The sequence below is a fragment of the Hippoglossus stenolepis genome, chromosome 2 (assembly GCF_022539355.2).
Source record: "Hippoglossus stenolepis isolate QCI-W04-F060 chromosome 2, HSTE1.2, whole genome shotgun sequence".
In the NCBI taxonomy this organism is placed as follows: domain Eukaryota; kingdom Metazoa; phylum Chordata; class Actinopteri; order Pleuronectiformes; family Pleuronectidae; genus Hippoglossus; species Hippoglossus stenolepis.
Genome location: NC_061484.1, coordinates 13,603,201 through 13,628,971, shown reverse-complemented (window position 1 = coordinate 13,628,971; position 25,771 = coordinate 13,603,201). Strand labels below are relative to the sequence as shown.

The 25,771-nt window shown below is 40.7% G+C and overlaps 1 protein-coding gene across 3 annotated transcripts in view; it reads left to right on the top strand.

Annotated features, from left to right (window-relative positions):
• The window catches only part of LOC118100950 (alpha-1,6-mannosylglycoprotein 6-beta-N-acetylglucosaminyltransferase B), a 113,042-nt gene that overhangs the window by 62,852 nt on the left and 24,419 nt on the right, over nucleotides 1-25,771 (top strand). For all 3 annotated transcript variants that reach the window (XM_035146512.2, XM_035146504.2, XM_035146522.2), the window contains one exon: nucleotides 22,229-22,360. In XM_035146512.2, coding sequence (XP_035002403.1) covers nucleotides 22,229-22,360 — 132 coding nt within the window. The remainder of the gene's footprint in view (nucleotides 1-22,228; nucleotides 22,361-25,771) is intronic.

The window sequence follows — 25,771 nt, the reverse complement described above, 5'->3', positions numbered from 1 at the left end:
GCCCTTCAATAAAAGTAAGTTTTGAGACAAGTTGGAAAGGCAGCAACAGAGTCAACACTTTGAATGTCTCACAATTATTTCACACAGTGTCCCTCAAATCATCACATTGTAGCTGCTGATGCTGATGTATTGTGCATTGAGGTCAAGGTATTGTCCTTCAGTGTGATGGAAGTAAAGAGGCGTACTGGCAGATTCCATTGAATTGATTCAAGTGAAAATATGTTAACATTCTTAAAACCTCCAGATAATTGCTGTGAAATACATCAATTATTTGTACTTTTACACTGATGCTTTTATTTGTTCATCAGGCTCCGTAGTTTCTTTCTCTTTTTACTTTCTCTTGTGAAATTGTTCTCAATCTTATCCAATTCTGTAGACATAATGTAATTCATCCTTTCTTCCCATCCTTAAGAATGTGCAACAAGACAAAGACAGAGGAGATATGAAATATGTTTTACCCTAAAGACAGACAGGTGGAGAGACGGATAAAACCAGGCAGCTTCACTTTCCTCAGGGCAACATGAGAACACAACTGAACAAGAAGTGCAGAGAGTCCATCCACCTCCGCAACTCCGCAACTCCGCAACTCCTCCACAGTGGTGTGTGTGGGCGGAGGGGGTCATGTGTGTGGTGCAGACTGCAATACAGTGGCTTCATGGCCACAACTGAGAGTTGTGATTGGCTAAGGAGAGAGCCGAGGGTAGCTTTAATTGGCCACTGAGGGTCTGCTTCTTTGTGTATATAACATACACCTTGTATAGATTCCTGTCAGCTGTGGTCAGGTGGCTGGACACTATTCAGTAGAGAAGCATAAACAGAACACACAGAGACTCATTAATGTTCTGTTCATAGACAACGGCTGAAAGTGATAATAGACGAGAGCATAAAGACTGAAACTGTAACTTGGGATGCAACATAATGAAGTATAAAACTAAATTATCTGAATTCTACCGTTGGTGATAAAAAGGTATTTATTCATAGAGATTTCATTTTTTGTGCATTTTCTAAATTAATGTGATGAATTGCTGTCTTGTGGTCTGCAGGACATACTGACACAGGCAATCATACACTTATGTTCACCATTTTTCTGTGACAGTGTAGACATGTCTCACTCTCAGTGCTGTCACTGCGCAGGTGAAAACGTGTGTGGAGAAGCCGACTAGGAAGAAAAGGGGAGAACAGGAAAGTGCTGAGTTGGCATCTGTGGAGTTGGGGCCGGAGTCTTGTTATTCAAATATGCAAATAATGGCTCTATGCAGTGTATTCTTTTTTTGTGAAGGCTCATCTCTTTTTTCTAATTTAGGACTCATTCATTCCTTCATTTATTCACAAAGCGGAAATTTTACTCACACCACTTACTTGCCCACACACACACACACACACACACACACACACACACACACACACACACACACACACACACACCAGTTAATTCAATACGGATTTTTGCATCTCCCTGTCTTTGCTGAGTGTGCACTCCTCACAATGTGGGCTAACCGAGCGAGCTCGACGAGCTGAGTTCAGTGCCAATTAGATTGAAAAGGCATCTGAGATGTATTAGTGTGAGAGGGAGAACAGACAGAGCTGAGGGGGCCATACGTCACAGGCTGCAGGGTCCAGATGACTGAAAGCTGCACCAGTCATTGTGAAGGTGGATGAGCAGCAGCTTTTTGTCCGATCCTGTCCCGACTGTAAGGAGACATATAGGAAATTAAACTGAACAGTGACAGACCCTGGCACAGGATAAAAAATACTGCAGTGTATTATCATACCGTAAATTGAACCTGGATCTAAAGATGCAACCTCTAAATGTGATAAAATTGCTGCTTTGCTGGAGAAACGTGTGTTGTTGGCCTTCATAAAAAACTATAAGTGCAGGTGTTTGGACGTGCATCTTATAATCTCAGTGTATGTTACTTTATAACCAAAGGCAGTAAATGTGACATAATGCGTCAGTAAACAGATGTGATGTGTGAAAAGCAAAATTGGAAAGACAAATCAGAAACTGGACAAAATTACATCACAGTTTCTGTTGAAAATAGTGTGAAATTAATCTGATTTATATCTAAACACTGTGTTTCTCCACATTTGTCTTTGTCCACTGAAGGATGCAAACGTTAATTAAACAGTCCTGTGTCAATGCTGTTCATGTTGCCATTCATTTATTACAAGCCTGCGTTTTACTTGCTTTTATTTTAGTATATGACAAAAGGTGTTTATTGAAGTTTTTTCAATGATGTTTATATACCTTGGAGCCACTTTGTTTTCCAGTACTTTTTGCTATAAGCTATTTTCAAAAGTGACTTCTCGTGGTTTTGAAATGTTTGCTCCCTTCCTACACTCTCCCATTCCATCACTTCCTCAAACTCGAGGTGTCAAGTTTCACAGTCTCATCCCGACTGTAAAGGTAATGGGTCAGTTGCCATGGAGATCAGAATCTGGGCTATAGTTGATCACTAAAGAAATGAAATAAGAGTTATATGTTTACCTGCTGCAATAGTGTTGTCAATATAGTTTTCACAGTGCAGTCCGACCCATCAGTGCCGAGTACTGATGTGGTAATCATGTAGTTATAATCCTTAACACTCATGGGTCGGAACATCAACCTGTTCCAGACATTGCACTTGTAGGCTGTCAGGAAAAGTCTGTATTTGCCTGTGTACATTACCAGCCACATTTCCCTTATATCTCAGTTTTGCTTCCTCAGTGGTATTGCTCTCCCTTCTGTGCTGCCTCCTCCTTCTATCAGTCAAACCACTGAACCATTCACATAATAAGCAAATCTCAAAGAGCATTAGTCTGTCTTTCCCAGAGTTAAATCCCTGCACTGCTTTAAGCTCTTTCTCACAGCAGTGGTAAGCGGGTGAATAGGCTTGTGTTTTATCTAGTGCAATGATTTCAGGTTTACTGTTGACACTGTAGCCTTTACACTGAACTGACACACTGTATCTAGGTTCTATGTTCTGTGCAGAGAGGTTTGGCTCTTATTCCATTTGGATATGCAGCAGTATCAGAAGCCTGTACTGCCTCTAGTGTCAAAGCAGGGCAAGTAGGTGCTACCTTTGGGCCTTTAGCCACATCAGTAGAGCGGCCCTGCTTATGTGTGGACTTAATCTACCTATTGGTCTGTATGACTTGTGTGAGAGAGAGTGTTTTACAGGAAGAGAAAGTCTCTGTATGCTCCTGTGAATCCATGTATGTGTGTGTATATACTACAGCGGCTGCAGCATCCTGTAAAGGAACTAATGCTAGTTTCCATCATAAGCTCATTGCTATAAATCTGAGGCTTTGGCCCAGAGATGGCTTGCATAACCCAAGAGATTTATGCAAAAAGAGCGTTCTACAGAGGTTACGTAACGCCCCATAAAATCGGATGTGTCTCTGGATGGGTCTTCAGATTCTCTCGGCGCCACACTTGTTTCTCCTCTATACTCTCCTCTCTGCCTTGTGGGAGCTGTAGTTTGACCATCGCTGCATCTCTTCACCGTCTTTTAATTTGTTTCTTCCTTCTCTTTTATGTTTTCTAACAGGGTCTCCAGGTAATTTGATTTTCATCTCTCACTTTCATCTGTTTCTCAATATCAGTGGACCAGATGACCTTGTTACATAACATGTGTCAAAGACTTTGAATTTAGAGCTGTGGACTCTGCACAAGTTTGACTAAGAAAACATGTTTTTTCTGTCTGAAATTCTACAACTGCACCATGCAGATTAAGTGTGTGGATGTAACGGGTCGTTGTGATTTTTTAAATTAATTTATAAGGTGTATTCTACTATTTTTCCACTGTTTTATTTCAGTGTGTTTCTGTTAAACATATATAATGTAATAGAGCTGCTAGGGGTCTCTCAATCACACAACAACAACAACAAAAAATACCTTGTTTGATGATGTTGTAAAGCAGCGTGGGATCATGTTGTTATATAATAAAGTTTTATTCACGTTACGCAGAAAAATATAATGGTTGTGATCCATTACCCGGGTAACTGGCTAGCAGTGTATTATATAGGCGAGCAAAAACAAACATCCTGTTACCTTGAATAAAACTGGGATTCCTCTGGGTTTGAACATTGTTGGAAACATTTTTGAAAATGTAAGTAAGCAAGTCAACAAAATATATAACATAGGTGTAGTTGTTTTTTGACATTTCAATGTAGAATTGTTACATATCTCTAAGCCCATGAAAAGTCTCGCTCTATGTATCTCTGTGCTCAGGTATCTCTCTCTCTCGCAGTCTCCTTATGTCTCTTCTCAATCCATCACCCACAATCAACTTCACTCCCTCATCTTCCACCATCATTGAAGTGAAGCTTGTAGGGAGACTGGAGTCAGTGACCTCAGTTCACCTCCTGCTCTCCGACAGGCTGGCTTCAAGCCACCGTATTATACCTAACCCAAGCAGATAGCAGCGCACACGAATCCTCTTTAAAACCCCAATCATGCCTCCCTTGCCTCTCCCACACAATTAGGCTGTTCTCACTTTCCTGACACAGCTGGTTTTCTCCTATAGTTTTCATAAGTTAAAGGCCTTTCTGTTCCTTCTGGCTTTGTTGTGTAAGTGAGGAGGGAAACAATTTGCAAAGCAGCTGACGAAACGTTATCATACACGTGGCCGTAAATGCAGCGGAGAAGCTTCTCCTATTAAAAATATCTAACCTTTGGGTTATGTAAGGAGTGTGTATCCGATCCCTTTATTCAAGAGAACGTGCTGAGGTGTGTGAAACTCTTTTAGGAGACTGGAGGGGTAGCTCCTTATTGTAGGCAAAACTGTAGCGCATTAACATTTATCAGCTCTGTGTGTGTTGGTACGTGGGAAGGAGTGTCAGCATGTCTCTTTGTTAAAAACTAGAGCGTGCAAATGAGTAGTATGCTCGGTTGGCATCATTTTCTCTGCTTAAAGTGTGTGAGATGGCAGAAACAAACTGAAAACAACCTCCCCTCCTCTCTTACCTTGTGTCTCCTCACCTTTTGTTTCTTTCTATCTCTATTCATTCATCCGACTCCTTTCTGAATCTCTTTATTTTGTGTTACCCCCAAGCTTATTGTGCTTGTTATGAACTTCCCAGATTTTTACAGCATTTCATCACCCCTGACTCCGAACTCCTTACAGACACACACACACACACACCAGAGTGCACACATTGTAATGATGTGCTGTTTCCTTTGTCTCAGATTTGAAGCACTGAGGGGGAAAAAACACTAGTGGCCCAGAGGGTGACTATCTTTTGTCATTGGTGTTGCTTTGACTCATATCTCTGCATGGCATTACCTCTAATTGGTCTGCATGACACAACTGGGTCTTGGAAACATAAATAGGACAAGCGGCTGCTTGTGCTTCTTTCGCTGATTTAGCACATTATTCTGTATGTCTGTGTGTACTGGTGCATTTAGTCTTGTATAATTGAGTTTTCACGGCCTTAAACATGACGGTAGTTTTATAACATAAGGAAGAGCTGGGTCATAGTTTGAAACAGGGTCTCTATATAAAGATGGACGACATGACACAACCCCAAAAGTGAAGTCAAAGATTCTCAATTTCCACCTGGTGGGTGGCTGTAGTATAGGTCATACCCCCACCGGGGGGGTGTTGTTGGTAGATGGAACATGGACCAAACTAAAAAGTCAAAGTAAACGTCAAACACATTTTTCTCAAGAATGGTTCCTGTCATTTTAGATAATTCCTATTACATTGGTATATGTCTAAGTGCTAATTTTACTCGTAAGTGTGGTTTTAATTAGTTAATTGATGATGATTGACAGCTGATTAAGGAGGACCATCGCAACAGCGGCTCCATCCCCTGATCACTACTGTGCAGACTTTGGCTCCGAATGCACAAGATGGCTACGTTCATATCTGGAACATTTTGCCATGATTTCTAGATTGTGGAAGGAAGCTGAGAGGAGTCGTCCATCTTTATATGATATTTTCACTTCCCACAACAGGAAGAAGCACGGGTGTAACACATAATATTAAGTCCTTTCTATTTAGCATTTGATAAAATCAGTTGTTAAAAAGATGTAAATTCATCCATCACATATGCAATCATTACTGCTCCCATGTTTAACTGTATCAGTGATACATCTGTGGCTGTACACTGGTCTGTCCCCTGTGATAATGGCGCCTAGAGTTACTCTGAAATTACCTGTCATTCCTCCTGTCACCTGAGACAGAAAGAAAAGTGGTTCAGGCAATTTCAACACACGGTCACACAGATGCCGCTAAACGTTTATCTGATCCCAGCTGGCTGTCACTGCTAACCTTTAATGGTCCTTTTTCACAGCAGCCATTTTGACATGCCATAGTAGGTAAACACAGGTCATACTCTTCACATTCATTCCATTTCTAATTCTGTTCAGGAATCTTAATCAGTGATAGTAGCAACCTGTTTGTTATTATTTCTTGTCAAATGGCGGCTGTGAAAAAAGGTGGATTTTTTGGGGACTGAACTTGTAAAGTGTGGCATTGTGGTAGGTTTCTAACATCTTGCTGGGTGTGTGCTAATCCTGATTTACAAGTACAAGTAGTCTATGGAAACAATGATTTGTGCAACCAACACTCATTTACTTGACTGCGTGTGTGCGTCTCAAATGTGTACTCAACGAATTATGGGAGCATTCACACCTGTACTTAAACCTGTCCACTTGTGATTGGATCACCGGAGGCAGATGTTGATACCAGGTCTGAACCGGGCCTAAGTATAATCAGTCATGTCTCGTTATCAGGTTACGGGACATGTGAAATGAGTACAAGCGTGAATGTGGTCTGACGAAAACAGAGTGGAGTCTATGTCTCTTCGGAGAAACTAGTCTCTTTGTAATTTTGGCCCATTAAATCGCTTTGTCTAGAGTGACTGAGAGAGAAGCGGAGGGTTTCCATCTTCTGTTGTCGGACTAGAAAAAGGAGCTCAGGGATGTCAGCCTCTACCAGCTGCAGGGTCCAAACTGTTGCCTCTGGGTGAACAAAGATAAAAAAAAGAAAAAAGAAACGCTTGATGGACAGGTACAGAAAGGGGATGTGTCTGAGATGAAGTGTGTGTGTGTGTGTTGCATGGGAGTGTGTGTGTTTCCTCATTCCAGATCCAGGCGCTGAGGGCTTTTCAATCTCCTCTTACTGTGCATGGGATGGAAGCAGGGGAGGAGAGTTCCAGCTCTGAATAGGCGTCAAGGCCCAGGGACATGATGAGCCAAGCTCCAGTAAAACCGACAATATCAGCCATTCATCATTCTCCTTTCCTTCACCGGGCTTTATTTTTTAGGAGGATGTGCCTGAGGCGGGCGGAGAAGGGAATAAAGAAAAGAACAGAGGAGAAGATGCATTAAATGTAATATCATGTAGAAACACATCTGGCTTTACACGACAGACACCATCATTATTCAATGTGATCCGTCTGTCTATCTGTTGGCCCCATTACATTCTTGTCCCAATCTATAAACCAGGCTATTATTGGCTTGCAAAAAGTAAAAGAACTGGCAAAATTTACTGAGCAAGCGATAATGATATTAAACTATCTAAGAAGAGATAGGGTGAATTTGGGTAATCTTGGACATTTTAGGCAATTTTGACTTCCACAACCTATTCCAATATCGGTTGTACTGTATTAGATCGACATATTATACCTTTCTGGACCGAAAGAATGTAGATATTATTCTCAGAGGAGACATGACACAGCTTTTAGTGTTTTTGTGCCAAAAAAGAAAATACTGCCTGAATTTGATAATCTGGGAAACCTTGCTTTAAGCATGCCAAGCTCAATATTACCAAATTTTAAAAAGCATAATGCAAAAATGACCAAAAAAAAGCTTTATCACATAAAAAAAATTAAAAAATTCTATTCAATCAACAGCAACAATAACAGTAATTGGAAGTTTGATTATCAACAGAACCTTATGTGATTACCTTGCTTTTAACCTCTCACACAACATTATCGATGTAGGTAAACACATTTTGATCATATTGTTATCATATATTGCTTATGCATTGTGTAAGCAATGTGAGGAGGTATAAAACATAATTGTTCAACAGAAGATTAGTAAAATGTTTTGCTGTTTAACAACTGTTTGTCATTCTTTGCCAATTAAGAAGAGTTTAAAACCACAACCTTCGTACATGAGCAAAAATCTGTCATATAGAAATAAAAATGTGACATTTATTGTAACAATCATCACTAATTTATAAGTTTTTATCTTGATATGATTTTGGCCCAGTAGATACTGTCTTATAGACAAGCAGATGCAGCTTAATGTAAATGTGGGTTGTTGTTTTTTGCATTGATGGAAACATGGTTGAAGATGGTGACAGCACTCAGGAGATTTTTCAGCCTAGTACTGTCTGTTGGTGTGCTGCGATATTTTTATTGCCATCTAGTTTTACAGGAGTTCTCCAACTTGTCTGCAAAACTTGCATAAATAAAATCGTGGCAACACAAGGCAAGATAATGTTTTAGCCCAATGCATGATGTGGGGACTTCAGAATGAAGGAAAATGAGAATGGTTATTCTGACTAATGGTTTTTCTCTACAACAATTTCAGCACATTTATCAAAACCAAGATAATACTGATAACCATGGAAATTTTGCTCACTGCAACTCTGTTAATCTCTACAATGCAGATCGGTGTGTTGGATGGGTTGTGCTGTGACTGCATTCGCCTTATTTTGGATACTCTCCCATTAAATTTATCCAAAATGTACATGCCTATCTTATGAGGGAGTATTTCATATACAATATGGCACATTTGTTGTACAGGCAAGTAAGATACCAATAAAAGTGGAGTAACTGACATCATAGATACTGTGGTTGAAGCTGAACGAATGAATTACATTCTGGGTTTAGGACAAATGGGTGGCTTGAAAGACCATGAACCACATAATGGTTCTTAATTGGTTCTCAGTGCAGTGTTGCATGACCACTACAGATAAATCAGTGTGCAGCACCTGCAGAGCAAGCACATAGTCATCACTTTAGATGTTTGGAAAGTATGCAGTCAAACATTAAAATAACCAGTAGTCAGGATCAGTAGTTACATCACCGTAAAACTTTGAAGTTAGGCGATCAAATCCAAGGGATAGTGTTCTCACATTCTGGCCTGCTTTTCACAAACTATCTTCTTTTGACTTCTATTAGTGATTCGCTATGAGCATTACAGCTTCGTGTTTGTACCCAGTCATTGTCAAGTCTTTGTTCTTTATCTGCCCATTAGAAGATTTAACTTTATCTGGGCGTCAGTAAGTTAAATGACAATTAAACCAGAGAAACCAATTTATCAACAGTCTGTGCCAAGCGCTGCTAAAAATGGGGTCAGAAAGCTCTTATTATCCACATTTTCCTGTAGCAAGTTGCTCGTTAGATATGTATCAGAGCCTTTGTTATCTCCACTGTCATTGAAAAGAGATGCGAGCCAAGTCGAGCATAATTGGGTTTGGTGTCTCCACCTCACAAGGCGTCTTTGGAGTTGTTAATAGTTAACGCGAGAACCCAAAACATTTGGCTCCATAACGCTGTCACCGTCTCCTCCACCTAATGGCTTAAAAAGCGACGTGCTGTCAAAGCCTGGCTCAAACTGATGTCAGTACACCTGACATCTCTGCGCCATCTCCGCGAGAAAATTGGGCCATCTTAGGGCAGTCAGCCTTGAAATTAGGTTGAGCAAAGAAAGGTGTTGGTTTCACTAATAAATAGATTGCCGTCTTTTCTTTGCCTTTCACGTTTTTTCCCCGTCTTTGTGTTACTGTAACCTTTTCCTTTATGCATGATCGCTCTTAACCCTCTCACTCTATCTCGGGTTTGTGCAGAAAATTTCAGAGAATAACTGAACTCAAGAAAAGGCAGTTATAAAATGCACTGGCAGTTCTGTCTGTGGATGCCTACAGTATCAGTGCCTACAGACACTGCTCCAACAGCTCCTTCCACATTGTGTTGCTGCTCCATTTGTCTGATGGAGAGATTTTAGCAGATGTATGGTGGTCTATGACATGTCCTCTACATGTCATAGACCATCAGACAGATTCTGAGAATCTTTCCATCTTTGTTAGGTTAACGAAAGAGAGACCAGGAACAGTTGTGTAACCATCACAGCACAGCTCCACTAAGTCCGCTTACAGTGGTCATTTGGGGTCTTTTCGCTCATGTTTGGATGGTGAAAAAGTTATGTTTTTACCAGCTCTGTTGGTAATTTATGTGTAAATGTCTGTGGATACCTTCCGACGAGGTGCATTCAGATACTGTCGGAAATGCTAACGTCCGCTAGCTTAGCCACCTCTGGTGGACTTTTAGACTTAAAACTTGGTTTAAATGACCTCGTTTCGAGTCGAATATGAATGTCGGGGCTTCCAGACACTTTGATGAAACCACACGAGCAGTATGGGGACATGTTATGTTTTTTGCTGTTGTTTTATTACGTCTGAAGATAGGTCACTAATCAGCTACACTGTTTACCCCTGAAACTCCAAAAGTGTTTTGTGGACTCAAACACTTCACCCGCCCACCCATCGGCATAGGGATGAGTAGATAATGAGTGAACCTTCATTTCTGGGTGAACTATCCCTTTAAATATGTTGTTTGTGTGTATGTGTGCACTGGGATGTGAGATGGCACTTCCACACATACACTCGACTCCAGATGATTTGCCAGTGTAAGTGTTTGTTCCTACACATACATCCACATGCATGTGTTCGCTCCACAGGCGTCTGCCCGCTGTATCACTTGACTGGCACTCTGCCTCTGTTTCATTCCTGCCTGAGTGCCAGTGGCAGGTTGCAGAGTGGATTTATCTGATCTGCACCGTGCGTGAGAGCATAATGATCATCTGCCCAAGTATCTGTTTACACACCCAAATCCAACCACATGCATTTTCGTGTTCGTGCATGTGTTTGTGTTTGTGGTCTCAAGTGTGTTTCCATCGGTGTGTGTGTGTGCGTTTTTAGTTCCCTGGACTTTGCCCTTCACAACCAATGCCGATTCTTATTGTTCTTGATTTAGTGCAATGAGATCAGGAGTTGCTGACGAAGGGGGGAAAAAAGCAGACCACCTGATGCCTGGGGAGCGAGCAGGAGCAGGCTTTATTAGCACAGGATGCATATGCAGTGTGTGTGCGTCTGTGTTTATGTGAAATTGCTCATCTGTGAATTAATTTTTCATCCGGAAGAACTGTTTTTTCCGTTCTTATTATCCATTGTATAGTTGCCCCTCTCTCTTTTTCAATTTAAATCACGCACGCACACACACAAACAAACACACATGCACACACACGTTTCCTCAGAAAACGTATACCCTCCCCATTCCTAAATCTCCTTTAAACTCTTAATCTTTCCATCCAACTTTGCCTGATCTTTTCTAGCCTTCTCCTCCTTCCTTCCTTCTTCGCTCCCTTAATCTCTCCTCTCCCTCTCTCCCATTTTTTGTTCCTCTCTCTCTCTCTCTCTCTCTCTGACGAGCTGCCCATGACTTACTTCTCCTTTCACCTTGCTTCCGCATCTCTCCCTATCTCTATCTGTCTCTCTCCCCATGCATCTCTAATGCTCCCTCTCTCCAATGTGGCTCTTCATCTGAGAATTTTATTATCTCTGACAGGGGTGTTGGATTTTTTCCTCTTCCTTCTTTAATCTCTGAGTCATCCCCCCTCTCTCTCTCTCTCTCCCTCTCTCTCTCTCTCTCCCCCTCTCTCTCTCTCTCTCTCTCTCTCTCTCTCTCTCTCTCTCTCTCCATGATCCATGATCCATGATACCTTGCGGCTCCCTTATGGACCCTGCCTTGGATGATAACTGCGGCCTGTCAGCTGCTTCAAGCTTTGCTGTATATGTTCGGGTGTTTCGGTGCATATGAGTGCTTGTGTGTAAAAGATTGTGTTGAGCTGTGTGTGTGTGTGTGTGTGTGTGTGTGTAGGAGAAACGTTGCCAATATAGATTGCAATCCCCTTGCTGCAATCAAAGGCTGATGTGGAAACAGGTGATTACATGAGTCTATGATTATGTTCCTTGTGTGTGTGTATGTCACAAACCAATCATGTGGTCATGTGTCACTGCAGGTGAAGATGTTGCTCTCAGTAGACAACACTGAGAAAACATGTTAGTGTGTGTGTGTGTGTGTGTGTGTGTGACACCAAAGTTGAAGGTCATTTCAATCAGCGCTGTCAGATGAAGTCACCCCCCTGCCCTGACTGACTGACAGAGGGCGAGACGGGTTCAGCAGCCAGTCTGTCAGATAAGCAGTGAGGAGGGGTAGCAGGCAGCAGCTGAGACTGTGACTGTGTATCCTGTGAGTGTGTAAACTTATCAAAACACACTGATGGTCATGTTTGGCATCAGATCCACATCAAGTCTAGATTTTTCTGAGGCCTGTTTCACTTCATATTCGCTCCATCCAAAAAGTGCTCATAAATACCTTCTGGTTGAGATCTTTAAAAGAAAAAAAAACTGCTCTAGCAGGTTCATCTCTTTTGGACATCAACATTATGCAAATATTTTGACATTCAATGTTTGACACTGTATTTTAATCTCGTATTTGTTTCTACATTTTTCTTTAATTATTCAAAAAAGTCACAACAAATATAAACAATCTAATGGACATTCCAGGACAACCACATTTCTTATTCTATTCTTATTTCAAAACCAAAACAATTTTGATCAACATTATAACCTCATAACAACAATATCTTTGTTTTGACGTCTTTCTACATGAACGGCAGAGATCAATCTGCACATGCATTGTACATGCAAGATTCTAAATCCTCACTCTGCCAGCAACGAAAACTAATATAGAGAACAATATGGTAATCACTTGTATTTCCATCCAGGAGAGTGGTCCAGCCAGGAAAGCACATTCAGAGATTAAAGATGGTGTGAAATAGAGCTGCGTGTAACTTTCATCATAACTGGTTTTCAAGATTTTCGCATAAAGTTTTGAGGGAAAAGTTTAGGTGTTTACATTCCTAACGATTTCAAAGAAGGGTCGTGCAAAAATGTAATTGTTAAACCAGAAAAAACTGTCTTGAAAATGTTGCCTTGGTGTTGCATAAGGTAACATCAAAAATGTGTCTGCCTTTTAAAGTCGCTGAGTTGAATTTGGTTAAAGTTTATCAGCGTGACATGATGACAAACTTGTGCAACAGCAGCTTGATCCTCTTATGTGTGAATCCTGGAGGCAGCTGCAGGCGGTATACTACTCCCATTTTAGGACGAGAAGTCTACGTTCGAGCTCTTCTGGAAGTTAACTCAGTGGTGTGTGTGTGGGTCTGTGTCTGTGTGTTTGTTAGTTAGTAGGTTATCTTTATTCTACTGTGGGGAAATTTGTTGTACAGCCAGCAGAACAATCACACAACACACTTCTAATGGGCTGTTTGAGGGTTAAGACTTGGTTTTAGGGTTAGGGTTAGAATCAGGTTTAGATGTGGGTTAGGCATTTACTTTTGATGGTCAGGGTAAGGGGCTAGGGAATGCAATCTGCAAATGAGTGTCCTCACCAAAATATGTACAAACGTGCGTGTGCCTGTGCACGTTTCTGTGGCTGTGAGAACAAGTTTTGGTGGAAAATCTGCAAAACTTTGTTCTATGGGCTAGGGAAGGTTAGATTAAGGGGCTAGTGAATGATAGACTTATAACATGAGCTGTAGGCATAAACAAACTAAGAGTTCAATTTATTATTTTAATTATGTCATTGTAATCATAAAAACATGCATCATTATGTTTAATGAATGGTTAGATAATATTACTGGTGTAATGAATTCCGATAGCCTCTGACAAAGCAACATGGCTACAACTAATGAAATGAATAATTCATGTGTTAACTACACTGTATAATGTGCAAACGATCAAACATCAATAATATTATATGTGGTGCCTAAATCATTGTTAGGACTACAAAAAGATTTGGGCAGGCCCTGGTAACAGAGTATTTCCTTTTTTAGTTTACATTTTATGAATATTTCAGCTACACACACACACACACACATTAATCTATGCATTTCACACTGGGCTTTTGTGCGGCCGCTAAATTGCTTCTCAGGAAATCAATTAAATCAGATGGTATTGAATGGAATAGCTACCGTTTATAGCATAACCAGCAACATTTACACACACATGCACACAATTGCAAACACACACATGCAGCATTTATCTTGATAACATAATGTTCGTATACTGAGCTTGAACAGAGTTGTAAGGATTTGCAACAGAATCAGGTAAATGGGCTAAAACCAGGGTGCAGGGAGAAAACTGTTGAAATGGTTTAATAGAAAACTTCTTAACAATAATATTAAATGTGCAAGAGCGAATGTCCTTTTTACAAGACCGGGGTCCAAATATAAAGCAGAAATCACTCATAAAATCAAAGTGATGTTCATCACATTACATCAGAAAAAGCTTCTTTTTGTTTTCTAATAATGATGAATTAATTTGAACAACAATATAATCATAAATCATATTTAAATACCTATAACATAACATGTAATAAACACATGTTACATGAGGATATGTCTGAGGAAGCAGGTCAGCACAGAGAGAGCATCACGGTTGTAAAATACCTTCTCCCATCCGTTGTCTTCTTGTACAACAACCAAAACACTTCAGTTTGATTAACGAGTGCAGTGGAAGAACTGCTTTTTTCCACGTCCTACACATGTCCTTGTATTTCCTGTTTGGCAAGTTTTTGTTCTGTCAAGAGTGGACGTTGCCCTGCTCAAAGGTTTTATGATCACTGGACCGTGCCACATCACTTTCAGACTGTGTGACACCATCAACAACAACATGAGCAGTCTCTCTCTCTCTCTCTCTCTCTCTCTCTCCAGTGAGGACATCTTGACTGGTCCTCACTTTTTCAATGGGCTGTTTGAGGGTTAAAACTTGTTTTTTATTGTTAGGGCTAGAATAAGGTTTGTGTTAGGGTTAGGCTTTTAGTTTGGATGGTTAAGGTTAGGGTAAGGCACTAGGGAATGTATTATGTCAATGAGTGTCCTCACTAAGATAGAAGTACAAACCTGTGTGTGTGTGTGTGGATGGATGCCAGCCAGGAGTCAAGGGAACCTTGGGTAATTGGACTCCTGTGTGGCATTGCATGGCACTGGGATTGCGCCTGGGACGGCTGCCATACTGTGTGTGTATGTGCCACTGAGGGACACACACACATCCACCTCTGACTACACCCAGGGGATCAAAATCTGGCAAACTTTCAATTACACACATGCACAAACACATGGCCACGCATTAACAGACAGCACACACGCACATATGCAAAGTGCAGCAACACACATAAAGATATAAATACTAAAATGTTGTAGCTGGATGTCAACATGCTACAGTTAGCTCGGATAGATTTATCTGTGAAAGTTCTCGTATTGATTTCATTCCCTGAGCACTAGCCCTTAATTTTCACAAACATATAATTCTTTCAGACTTAATGGCTAAGTAAATCAGCAAGACTTCAATATTCTTATGCACCTCTTAAAAACGCCAAACCTGCTGCATATTAGGTGTGAAATTTATAATTTAATTCTGTAATATCAGAGAAATTGTTAATTGATCTGTCATTTTCTTTATTGATCAAGTTTTCTCCATAACTCGCTATCATCCATTTTATCACATCAACATTTGTGCCGACTGAAGTCGATAACCTGCTGAGTTGCTTTAATCCCTGGACAGAAAAAAGGTAAACCTGGTGATTTAGGTTAATTCATCTGTCCAGGTTGTACCCATCATCTCGCCCAATGTCTACTGGGATTTATTTTAGCCACCCCAGGACCCTAAAAAGGATGAGTGGTAATAGATAATAAGTTTGAAATAAAATTAGAGTAGACTAATTTTCCATCCATCCATTAGCTGTAACTCTTATTTTTTGAGGGTCATAGGGGAGAATTATTAGATAATTAAAATTGGAAGAGTGGTTATTAAAAAGAGATTGAATACAACATTTAAAACGCTGATTATGTTTGGCCTCAAGGTCTAGAAGGGTCCAAAGGTTGTGTTAATTAACAGTTAACTAGATGTAAGTGATATGCTTGAGTTTTGTTAGTTCTGAAATTTGGATCACAGTAATAGATCTGATGTTGAAACATAGATGAGGTTTTACGTTTTTACGAATTTGTCAGAGCTGTAATTCAATTCATATTAAACCATTAAAATCAAAGGGTTCATGTACATAAGATAATGTACATATGATTTTCATACAAAAAATGTCTTACTGCTGATTGAGTATGAAATTTCAAAAATAAAACAACATAATTCTGACCTATTATTACAAAATACAAAGAAAATTAAGTTATCCAAAAATATTGAACAAAAGGTGCTGTGTGTAGGTTTATACAACATTAACATTAACATGTGTTTACTAACCAGTCTAAAAGAAACGTTCAGCACCAAACTCAAGTCCTTTACTTGTCCAGCAGTGGAAAGCAAATCCAATGTTTTCCATCACATTTTAGCTTATACCAAAGTTAACATGCTAACCAGCTAGCTCATCCTATCACTGTCCATTACAAGTCCCTAGTGTACAGTAGCGCTGCTCACATGGTCACAGGGCGTACTACAAACTTTTGTCTCAGCAGGTGACCATCAACACCACGTGCTCCCAAAAATGAACCACGTTCAGCAGCAGAGAAAAGTTACAAAATCACATATGGAACACACAACATTCTATACCTTCCTTTGGAATATTACAATAGTTTTTCTTTGTTTGAGTTTTCCTATGCAAGGTGTTCGTTCTGTACCAACCTCTATCCAAGGGCACCTTGTCGAGTTTGGCTTTGTTGAAAAAAATCTACCTTTGAGAGGTTGAGCATTCAATTTTGTATCATTCAGAAAAATGACCTTCGGTATTCCTCAACAAATGGAAAAGTACATTAGACTATTTCAGGAACAATCAAATCTTTTTCACTCAAGGCTGCTGGTCGGCTGAATAGCCATTGCTGATGAAAAATGAACCTGAGCATCTGATTCTATTCTGCCATATTGCTGTTTTCTAAGCTGTTGCGACATCACAATCTGCCTGTTTATATATTTATTTTTCTTTCTGTTGTTCTTTTGAATCTTAGTTAGCATTACTACAATAATCCAAACCCTTTCTCACTGGTCTCATTGTCCCCCTTCTCTCTGCTATGACAGAGAGACAGACAGACAGGGAGGTTAATGCAGGAAAACAGAAGGACTGACCGAGCTCCAACACTGTTACTAAAATGGATTATACATGTTGTGTTATCGCTGGCTTTCCTCTAAGAATACCCAGAGATGGTACAGCGATCATCATGGATAAAGGCGTTTTGTGCTTTTGATGGAACACCAACTGTGTGTTTATGTGAATGCCTGACTGGGTTTGTTATTCAGAACGTGGATGAGAGTAAATGTCCAGCTGTCTGACTATAAAGAGACTCATAAAGACACACATAATTTAACAACATGTATTACCTTGTCAATAATATCTATCTACTATACACAGTAATGTGCCAACTGTAAAAATAGCGTCCACATAAACAAACTGTCATAGATGTAAGACCGTAAAACATCTAAAAAATAGTTTCCTTTTTATACTTTTTGCTCAGTACTTACCTCCATTGGGACAGAGTTTGATTTGTATCTTCACTACTATTGTGCTACTTTACTTTGCGGACATTTAAGATATTTTAGTGTTTCATACTTTTGAATCAAATTGTTGTCTTCAAGTTTTGCAAAATTTTATTTTAAAATATAGTAGACTATGACATGCCATAGTAAACATGCAAATCTCAGATAAACCCCAAAATAATGCAAAGCATATCTGATTTTTACTTGTATTTACAGCGTAACATTCACTAAATATTTTGACCACATGCATGGCTCGAGCTAGATTGTCATTTTGAAAGAGTTGGCCATACAAAAATAACCTAACTCTCTCCAGCTTTGCAAAATCTGATGCTTTGAAAAAAGACTCATGCAGTTAAATACTAAATCTTCATTGTGAGGTCTAGTAAGCACACGTGTAAGTGGTTTGTCCAAAGATTTGTAAGAAAAGAGTTAATTAACAATTCAAATGAATGAGTTTGAAGCAGGCGTCCTCTGTGTAGCTGTGTTGACCTTGAGGACCAGATTAATGTTTTTATGTAAAAGTTCTATAACAACTCTGAAGAACGCTGAAAAAAGCTAGCTATTCCTTCACATCCCCTGAAATGTGTTCGGTTCTCATTGAATACATTTTGTTAATACATCCTATACGTTGTATCACTAATGGAAATAAGAGTAATGAGAGGCAACCTCCTGCAGGCAAAGTGCTCACTTGAGATCCCATCAAGCTATTCCATAATATGTTGCTCGGGAAAGTTCTGGATTAAAATGTGAGACAAATTGTCATATTTCCAAATCCACTGAACACACTGTTTAGATTTAAATGTTCTTTTGTCAAACAATGCGTTAAGTTTCAGCAGTTGTGGAAGTTTTGTAATTTCATTTGCTACTACTGTATCTATGTGCAGTTTTGAAGTTTTTGTGTCTTTTAATTTTCTGCTACTTCACACTACATTAACTGTAGATCAGTGGCAAGCAGAGGACTTTTTAAGTCGCCTGATGTTTAGAGACACCAAATACTGTGCAAATTAAGATTTCATGAAAAGCACTAGAATGGCACTAAGTAAACCGCATCACTCCACCAAGTCCAACGAATTGTACACACAAATGATTTTATTCATAAAGATCCATGAGTTATTCTCGGCGAATTCAAGGAATATGTTAAAAAACTTGCACTGTTAAAGAAAGTGAAAAAATTAATCCAGGATCCACCCCCTAATCCAGATCCGTACCAAAGTGCTTCTTTCTTAGGGTATGCTTCATTGCTATACAAGATTTCATGGAAATGGGTTGAGTAGTTTTTGAGTAATCTTACTAAAAACAAACAGACTAAAGTATAACCTTCTTTAGGGAGGTAATAAGATAACTGCTTAAAATCCATTGCTAAAAACTTCCCATACGTAGAAGCCTCATGCTGCAGTAGATGGTTTTACACTAAAGCACCATTAAAATGTTTCACTTTTATCACCAAACTCTTTCATGTGTGTGTTTCCACTGCTGTTTGATGGTGGTTAGCAGCTGCCAGTAGAGCTGTGTCACAACAATATCTATCGACCCTTTGGATAAGCAGTGCAGCCAAAAAGACTCCATTGTAAAACTAGCATAGCAAAATAAAATTCACTGGGGGTACGAATTGCATTACAGTCTCCATTAGCCTTTGGCCTCATCTGTCACAGGAATAAGAGCTAGCAGACCACTCACAGGTCAGATATTCAATAGTAGGTCTGTCAGCATGGTAGCAGAATAGCCCTCAGTCAATACATTGAAGTTGAAACTGAGTCCATCAAGGATGTGTGGCTAGGCACAGTACACCACACACTTACAAATATTATTTGTGTGTGTCTGTGGCAGATCTCACAGCACAGCAGGTATAGATTATACACACACAAGCCCTTGTCTCACACACACACACACACACACACACACACACACTCAGCACATTGGATATGAATGTATCGCTCTCTATTTTCTCTCATCTCATCTGTTGTTGCTGCTGTAAGCTACGATGCAGGCAGGTCTTTTCAAATTCAGCTCTTTTCATCCTGTTTGTTTGAATTATTTTTCTGCCAGAGGCCTCCTCGCTGCCCCCTGGCTTGACTTTGATTGAACTTAGCATTACCCACGTGATGCTATCTGATCAACAAACACACTTTTTAATTTAACTTTCAGTCACAAACACCTTTTAAGTGTTTGACTCTCCAGGGAAATAGATTTTTAACTTTGATATGAGAAACTCAAGGCAAACAAGAGCGTAAACCGCAATGGCCATTTGTTTATTTCACATCAACTTGTTCAGTTACTTTTTTATTGCAGTCGTGCAAAGGGACATACTGGCTGTCGTTCATCATCACCTCCACCAAGGAGGTTGTCAGTAGGATTATACATAAAATACTGTCATGATTTCCTCGGCACTTGGTAGAAGCATGGAACATTGGCCAAGAAAGAACCCATTGAAATTTGGTGCAGATCCAGACAAAGGTTTGGTTGTTTTCATATTCATAATACTGCAATGCATTTTTTGACATTTTCACCATTTTCACATCGATCTTGATGAAAAATCCCCAATAGGGGTGCTGCTAGCTCACCTGGTAGCACAGTTGCCCAACATATGGAGGCTTTAGTCCTCCTGAGGGATCAGTTCCAACCCGGCACTTTGCTGCATGTCTTCCCCCATTCTCTATTTAGGGGACTGACATTTATGAGTGTGTGCAATTTTGTGTGGCGCAATTGCATTTAAGGGGGATGTTAGACCTTTGTGGAGGTATGCGCTCCATTGAGTTTACTTTCTAGTTTTTAATTTGCCTACTATGGTTCATTTTCATACAAAACACCTGTCTTATATTGTTGTGTGGCTCAGCAGGTTGAGTGTTTCAGCTCGAGGTTCAGGGCTTTTTGATTTCTTCAAGGGGAATGCATTTAAAAACAAGCATACTTTGTTCTCATCAGTTTCTATCTTTAGTGCGAGGATCTTTCAGCTGTGTTGTCTTTTCCAAAGATGCACCTCTCACAGATCAGGTGTCAGTCAAACCTGCTTTTCTGCTGATGAAGTTCAGTCTCTGTAGCTGCAGCTCTTTGTAAGCCATCACTGCTGATGCTAACCACGCAGTTCTTCTGCTGATGCAATTCTGCAGTCGTTGTTTTCCAGATAACTGGAACATTTATTAAGGATCATTTCATTCATCATTTCTAGATATTAAGGCTTTTAATATTTCAAATAATTACATCTCTCTTCTTGCTGGCCAAATTTCTTTGTCCCCCTATAAAGAACTGTCAAATCAGCTCTGTGAGGCTGTACTTAGTAGAGCAGAAACCTTGTCAGACATTACACTGCTACCATTCTGATGTTAAGCAGGTACATATGTTTTCTGAACTTGTGCATGAGCAGTGATTGGTGGTTTAGAAACAGTAGCATTTCGTCCTTCCAAACTTCATTACAAGTGCAACCAGAGGAGCTAGAATTTTCCTAATATTGCCGTGCATACTGCTGTCAGATCATAGTGAGGGTTTTAGCAAATATGACAACACTAATTCATGTACATTTGTACCTTCTGCACCTTTAAGTGAAAATTAAAATATTAGATGAAATGTGATCTCCTCTTGGCACCAGATGAAAAGTGAGATCATTATCTCATAAGTCATGAGGATCTATCCTCTGATTACCATGAATCTCTGTATCAAATGTCATGACAACCCATCTACATCGGGACCAAAGGGATGTACCAACCAATGGACAATCAGACAAGGCTCAACACAAAACACAAAAATACACATACACATATACTTATCATTAAACTAATATGCATTAAACATGGTTTCAACAATTAATCTTTAATTCATGAGTTCAAATGCTTTCATGCAATAGAATGTGGTGCTGAGAGAAAGTCACTGTGCAGTATTTAATAATGTTCTACTACACATTAAAGCCTAGCAGTATCAAGTTAACATTAGGCAGTTCCAATCACTGTGGTACAACAATTATTAAATGCTGTAAACACATTTTTGGATGTTTTACACTTCAGTGCAGCAGTTAGAAAATGATGCAGTAGCATACAACACATTTTTTAAACGAGGCTAATGCTGATAATTGCAGCAGAACAGAAAGAGAATATTATCAGGGAATTACAGTCCATAAGATGCAGTCCAAATAGAGAGTGTCACACCTGAGGTCTGTATTTTAATAAAGAAGCTTAATCATACTGCCACGCGTAAATCAAATATACTGTAAAACCTCTTGTACATGGTTTTTGCTCAGCAGGAGGAATGAAAGAAAATGTGGACCATAGACTCTGAACTCTGCATCAATAGGACTCAGGATCACAGGGATCAACCATAAACTGGTAGAAACCGACTCCTCTCCTTTTCAATTTCTTTGATTCTGGGACATTTGAGAAAACTGAAAAAACCCTCAGCACTTGCTCTTCACATATTGATATATATGACCTCTACTGGGGTCAGCTCGACCTAGGGAAGAATAATGTTGTATAACTTGTTTTGGCCGAGGTCAGCTTTAACCCTCTCATTCCCATTTCGTTCTCTAAATAAAACCAAAATGTTTTTGTCTGAGTTAATGATGAACGCTCGGATGCTCTGGCAGCTCGGCAGGCTGAGGCGCAGCTTGTGAGCTCACAGTTGTTTTTAGAGTGAACCTTCGCTCTTCCCTGTCATGTTCCTCTGCTTGTCTAAACTGATTTACTTGTGTGTGTGTGTTGCAGGTTTCTCGGAGTGCCTCCAGGCAGAGGCAGTTGCCCACTCACTGGCCCGTTGCCCTTTGACCTCATCTACACGGACTACCACGGCCTGCAGCAGATGAGGCAACACATGGGGCTCTCGCTCAGAAAACACAAGTTAGTGTGTGTGTTTGTGCGTGTGTTTGAGAGAAGGAATGAGTGTATATCCATGTTCTCACTGTGTGTTGCTTTTGCAGCATATAGTTGTGTGTGTGTGTTGTGAAAGAAAATATGCGTTTGTGTATCTGTTGTGTGTGTTTACACAAAGCTTCAGTTGCGCTTCACTGCAGTTCTACTAAGAATTTACCTGTCAAACCTCCCACGCGGTACTTTAGTAGACAAAGCTGTTGGTTGCTGTTTTTCTTTTTTGGCCTCTTCTCCATTGTTAGTCCTTCATTTTTTGACAGCTCTTCATATATGTTCTATTATTTGTGCTCGTAGTTGGTTTCTGTCATGAAGACTTCTTTCTAAGGCTAGAAACCCAATGATTAAACCATGAAGGGCCACGTCTAATCAAAACTGATTACACCCAGTGTGTGTGCTCCTTTAGTCAAGTATATTTACGTGTGTGTCAGGTGCGTGTTTATAGATGTGTGTATGTCAGCAATTTTCCTGGCTGAGAGGGAGGTTTATTGGCTGTGCTCATGGATTAATTATTGCTGGTAATAAGGTGTTCACGTCTCTGCTGAGATGTCTGAGTATAACTCACACCGCTTGTCACACCTGCACACCTCACACACTTTCTCCCTCCACTGATCTGCATCCAGCTAAATGACCATAACAATATGTCGAACACATATGACTCTCTAGCAGAACCAGACTCAATGTGGGCAACATCTGCCTCGACCGGTTGGGGTGAGCAGGGAAAAATTGGAAGGAGAGGAGAGATGGGTGGAAAAGAGGAGAGATAGGGGGGAGGGGGGAAGAGAGGAGAGAGAGACCAGTAACACGTATCCACCATCAGGTTTCGGCTCTGACTAGTTATAATGAAAACAATAAGAGTATAAAAATGATATTAATGATAGCAGCAACAATTTATATAATAATTAATTAATAAGTATTATTGTTAATATAAACATAATAATAATTGTTGTTGGGGGGGGCAGAGAAGTGCTAAGTGCATGATTGGAATTTCCCCAGCAGTCTAGACCTATAGCAGCATAACCAAGGGATGGTTCAGGAGGACTCACCTGATCCAGCACTAACTTTAGGCTGTATCAAAAAGGAACGTTTTAATTTTAAGCTTAAATGTAGAGATGGTTTCTGCCTCCAGAACCCAGAGTGGGAGCTGGTTCCACAGGAGAGGAGCCTGGTAGCTGAAGACTCCACCTCCTGTTCTACTCTTACAGATTCTTGGAACCACAAGAGAGCCTGTGTTTTGGGAGCAAAGTGATCTATTTGGATAATATGGTGTTATGAGCCCTTAGATATATGAAGGGGCTTGATTGTTAAGGGCTTTATATGTGAGGAGCAGGATCTTGAATTATATTCCGAATTTTACAGGGAGCCAATGCAGGGAAGCTAAGACAGGATCTCTCTTTCTAGTACCTGTCAGCACTCGTGCTGCAGCCTTCTGTACCAGCTGGAGGCTTTTCACAGATTTACTGTGACATTCTGATAATACAGAATTACAGTAATCCAGTCTAGAGGTAACAAATGCATGGACGAGTTTCTCAGCATCCTTCTGAGACAGGATGTTCCTAATTTTCATAATATTGCGCAGGTGGAAGAAAGCTGTCCTAGAGACTTGTTTTATATGTGGGTCAAATAACATGTCCTGGTCAAACATAACTCCAAGGTCCCTCACAGTGGAGCGAGGGGCCAAAATAATACCATCCAAGGTGACTGGTCAGACAGTGTTTCTCTAAGATGTTAAGGGCCAATTACAATGACCTCAGTTTTGTCTGAATTTAGAACAAAAGGACGTTTTAGGGTCATCCAGGCCTTGATGTTCTTGAGACAATCCTGAAGTTGAACTAAGTGATTAGATCCATCGGGCTTCATAGGAATGTACAGCTGGGTGTCGCCTGCGTAACAATGGAAGTGTATTTGGTGCTTTCCCTCAAGGGAGCCTATATAAGGTGAAGAGTATAGGTCCAAGGACAGAACCTTGTGGAACTCCATGACTAACTTGTGTGTGCATGGAGTTAACATTGTTAAAGGGGACATAGCATGCAAATTCCACTTTGTTAGTGCTTCTACAGGTTAATGTGGGTATCTGGCATGTCTACCAACCCCAAAACTCTGGGGAAAAAACACTTGCGCGTTTTGTTATAGTTCCTCTAAGTCAGAAACGTCATGCTTGAGCGACTCGATTGCGCTTCCTGGGTATTGTGTCGTAACAAGGAACTGGAAGTCTCCTACATGGTCTTGGCCCACCCCCCGTCCCCCACACTGTTACTCCGGGTTTACACGGAGGCAGCGCAGCGCCGTTCCCAAGCACGCAGCCGGGCTGTTCACACGGACGAGCATTTCTCCGCTGGTCAGCCCGCGATTCACTCACATGTGGCATTTGTCTGGATCGTTGGGACTGGGAGGCTGCAGCAGCTGCTCGGGAGCGACCGCCGCTCTCCCGTGCGTGAGCTGGAATTTGTGTCAGCGCCACACAGCCAGCAGTGTGGAAGACTTCCGCAGTGTTCAGTGCTACTGTAACCCCGAACCCGACATTCAACGGGTACAACAACAAGCGGAGAAAGCAGAATCGCGGGCTGACCTTATATATACAGTCTATGGGGCTGACCAGCGCGGAGAAATGCTCGCCCGTGTGACCAGCCAGGCGGCTGCGCGCTGAGAACCAGCTGCGCTGCCTCAGGCGGTCTTCCACACTGCCAGCTGTGTGGAAGACTTCCGCAGTGTTCAGCTCTACTGTATGCCGGGTTACAGTAGTTACGCCGGGTACAGTAGTTACGCCGGGCACACCGGACGCGTGCCAGCTGCGAGGCAGCGCAGCGCGTTCTCCAGCACGCAGCCGCCTGGCTGTTCACACGGACGAGCATTTCTCCGCTGGTCAGCCCCATAGACTGTATATATAAGGTCAGCCCGCGATTCTGCTTTCTCCGCTTGTTGTTGTACCCGTGGAATGTTGGGGTTCGGGGTAAAGATGGTCTTCATAGCCCCCCCCACCCTTCTCTTCTCTCTGTCTGACTGCTTGTGTGCTTGTAGTGGATGGGCAGAGGGGGACATTTAATTATGTGATTGGGGAAATTAAAACTCCAGGACAACAAGGGAATACAAAGTATGGGATGCATATTTGATAATTTATATCATATAAAATATGTAATTTATATCGTTTAAAATCATGGGGGGGAGGGGGGAGCTGGCTCATTAGCATTTAAAGGAACAGGCACTCAAAACAGGTCACTCTGTGGAGGGCTGTTTTATACAGGGTAAAAAGGGTGCTGTTTTATATGATCCTTGTGGTATTTTGACCAAAGTATGTTACAGACATTTCATTAAGACCCCAAGGAACCATATCAACTTGTGGTAAAATGGGCATGCTATGTCCCCTTTAACATTAACAAATTGAAA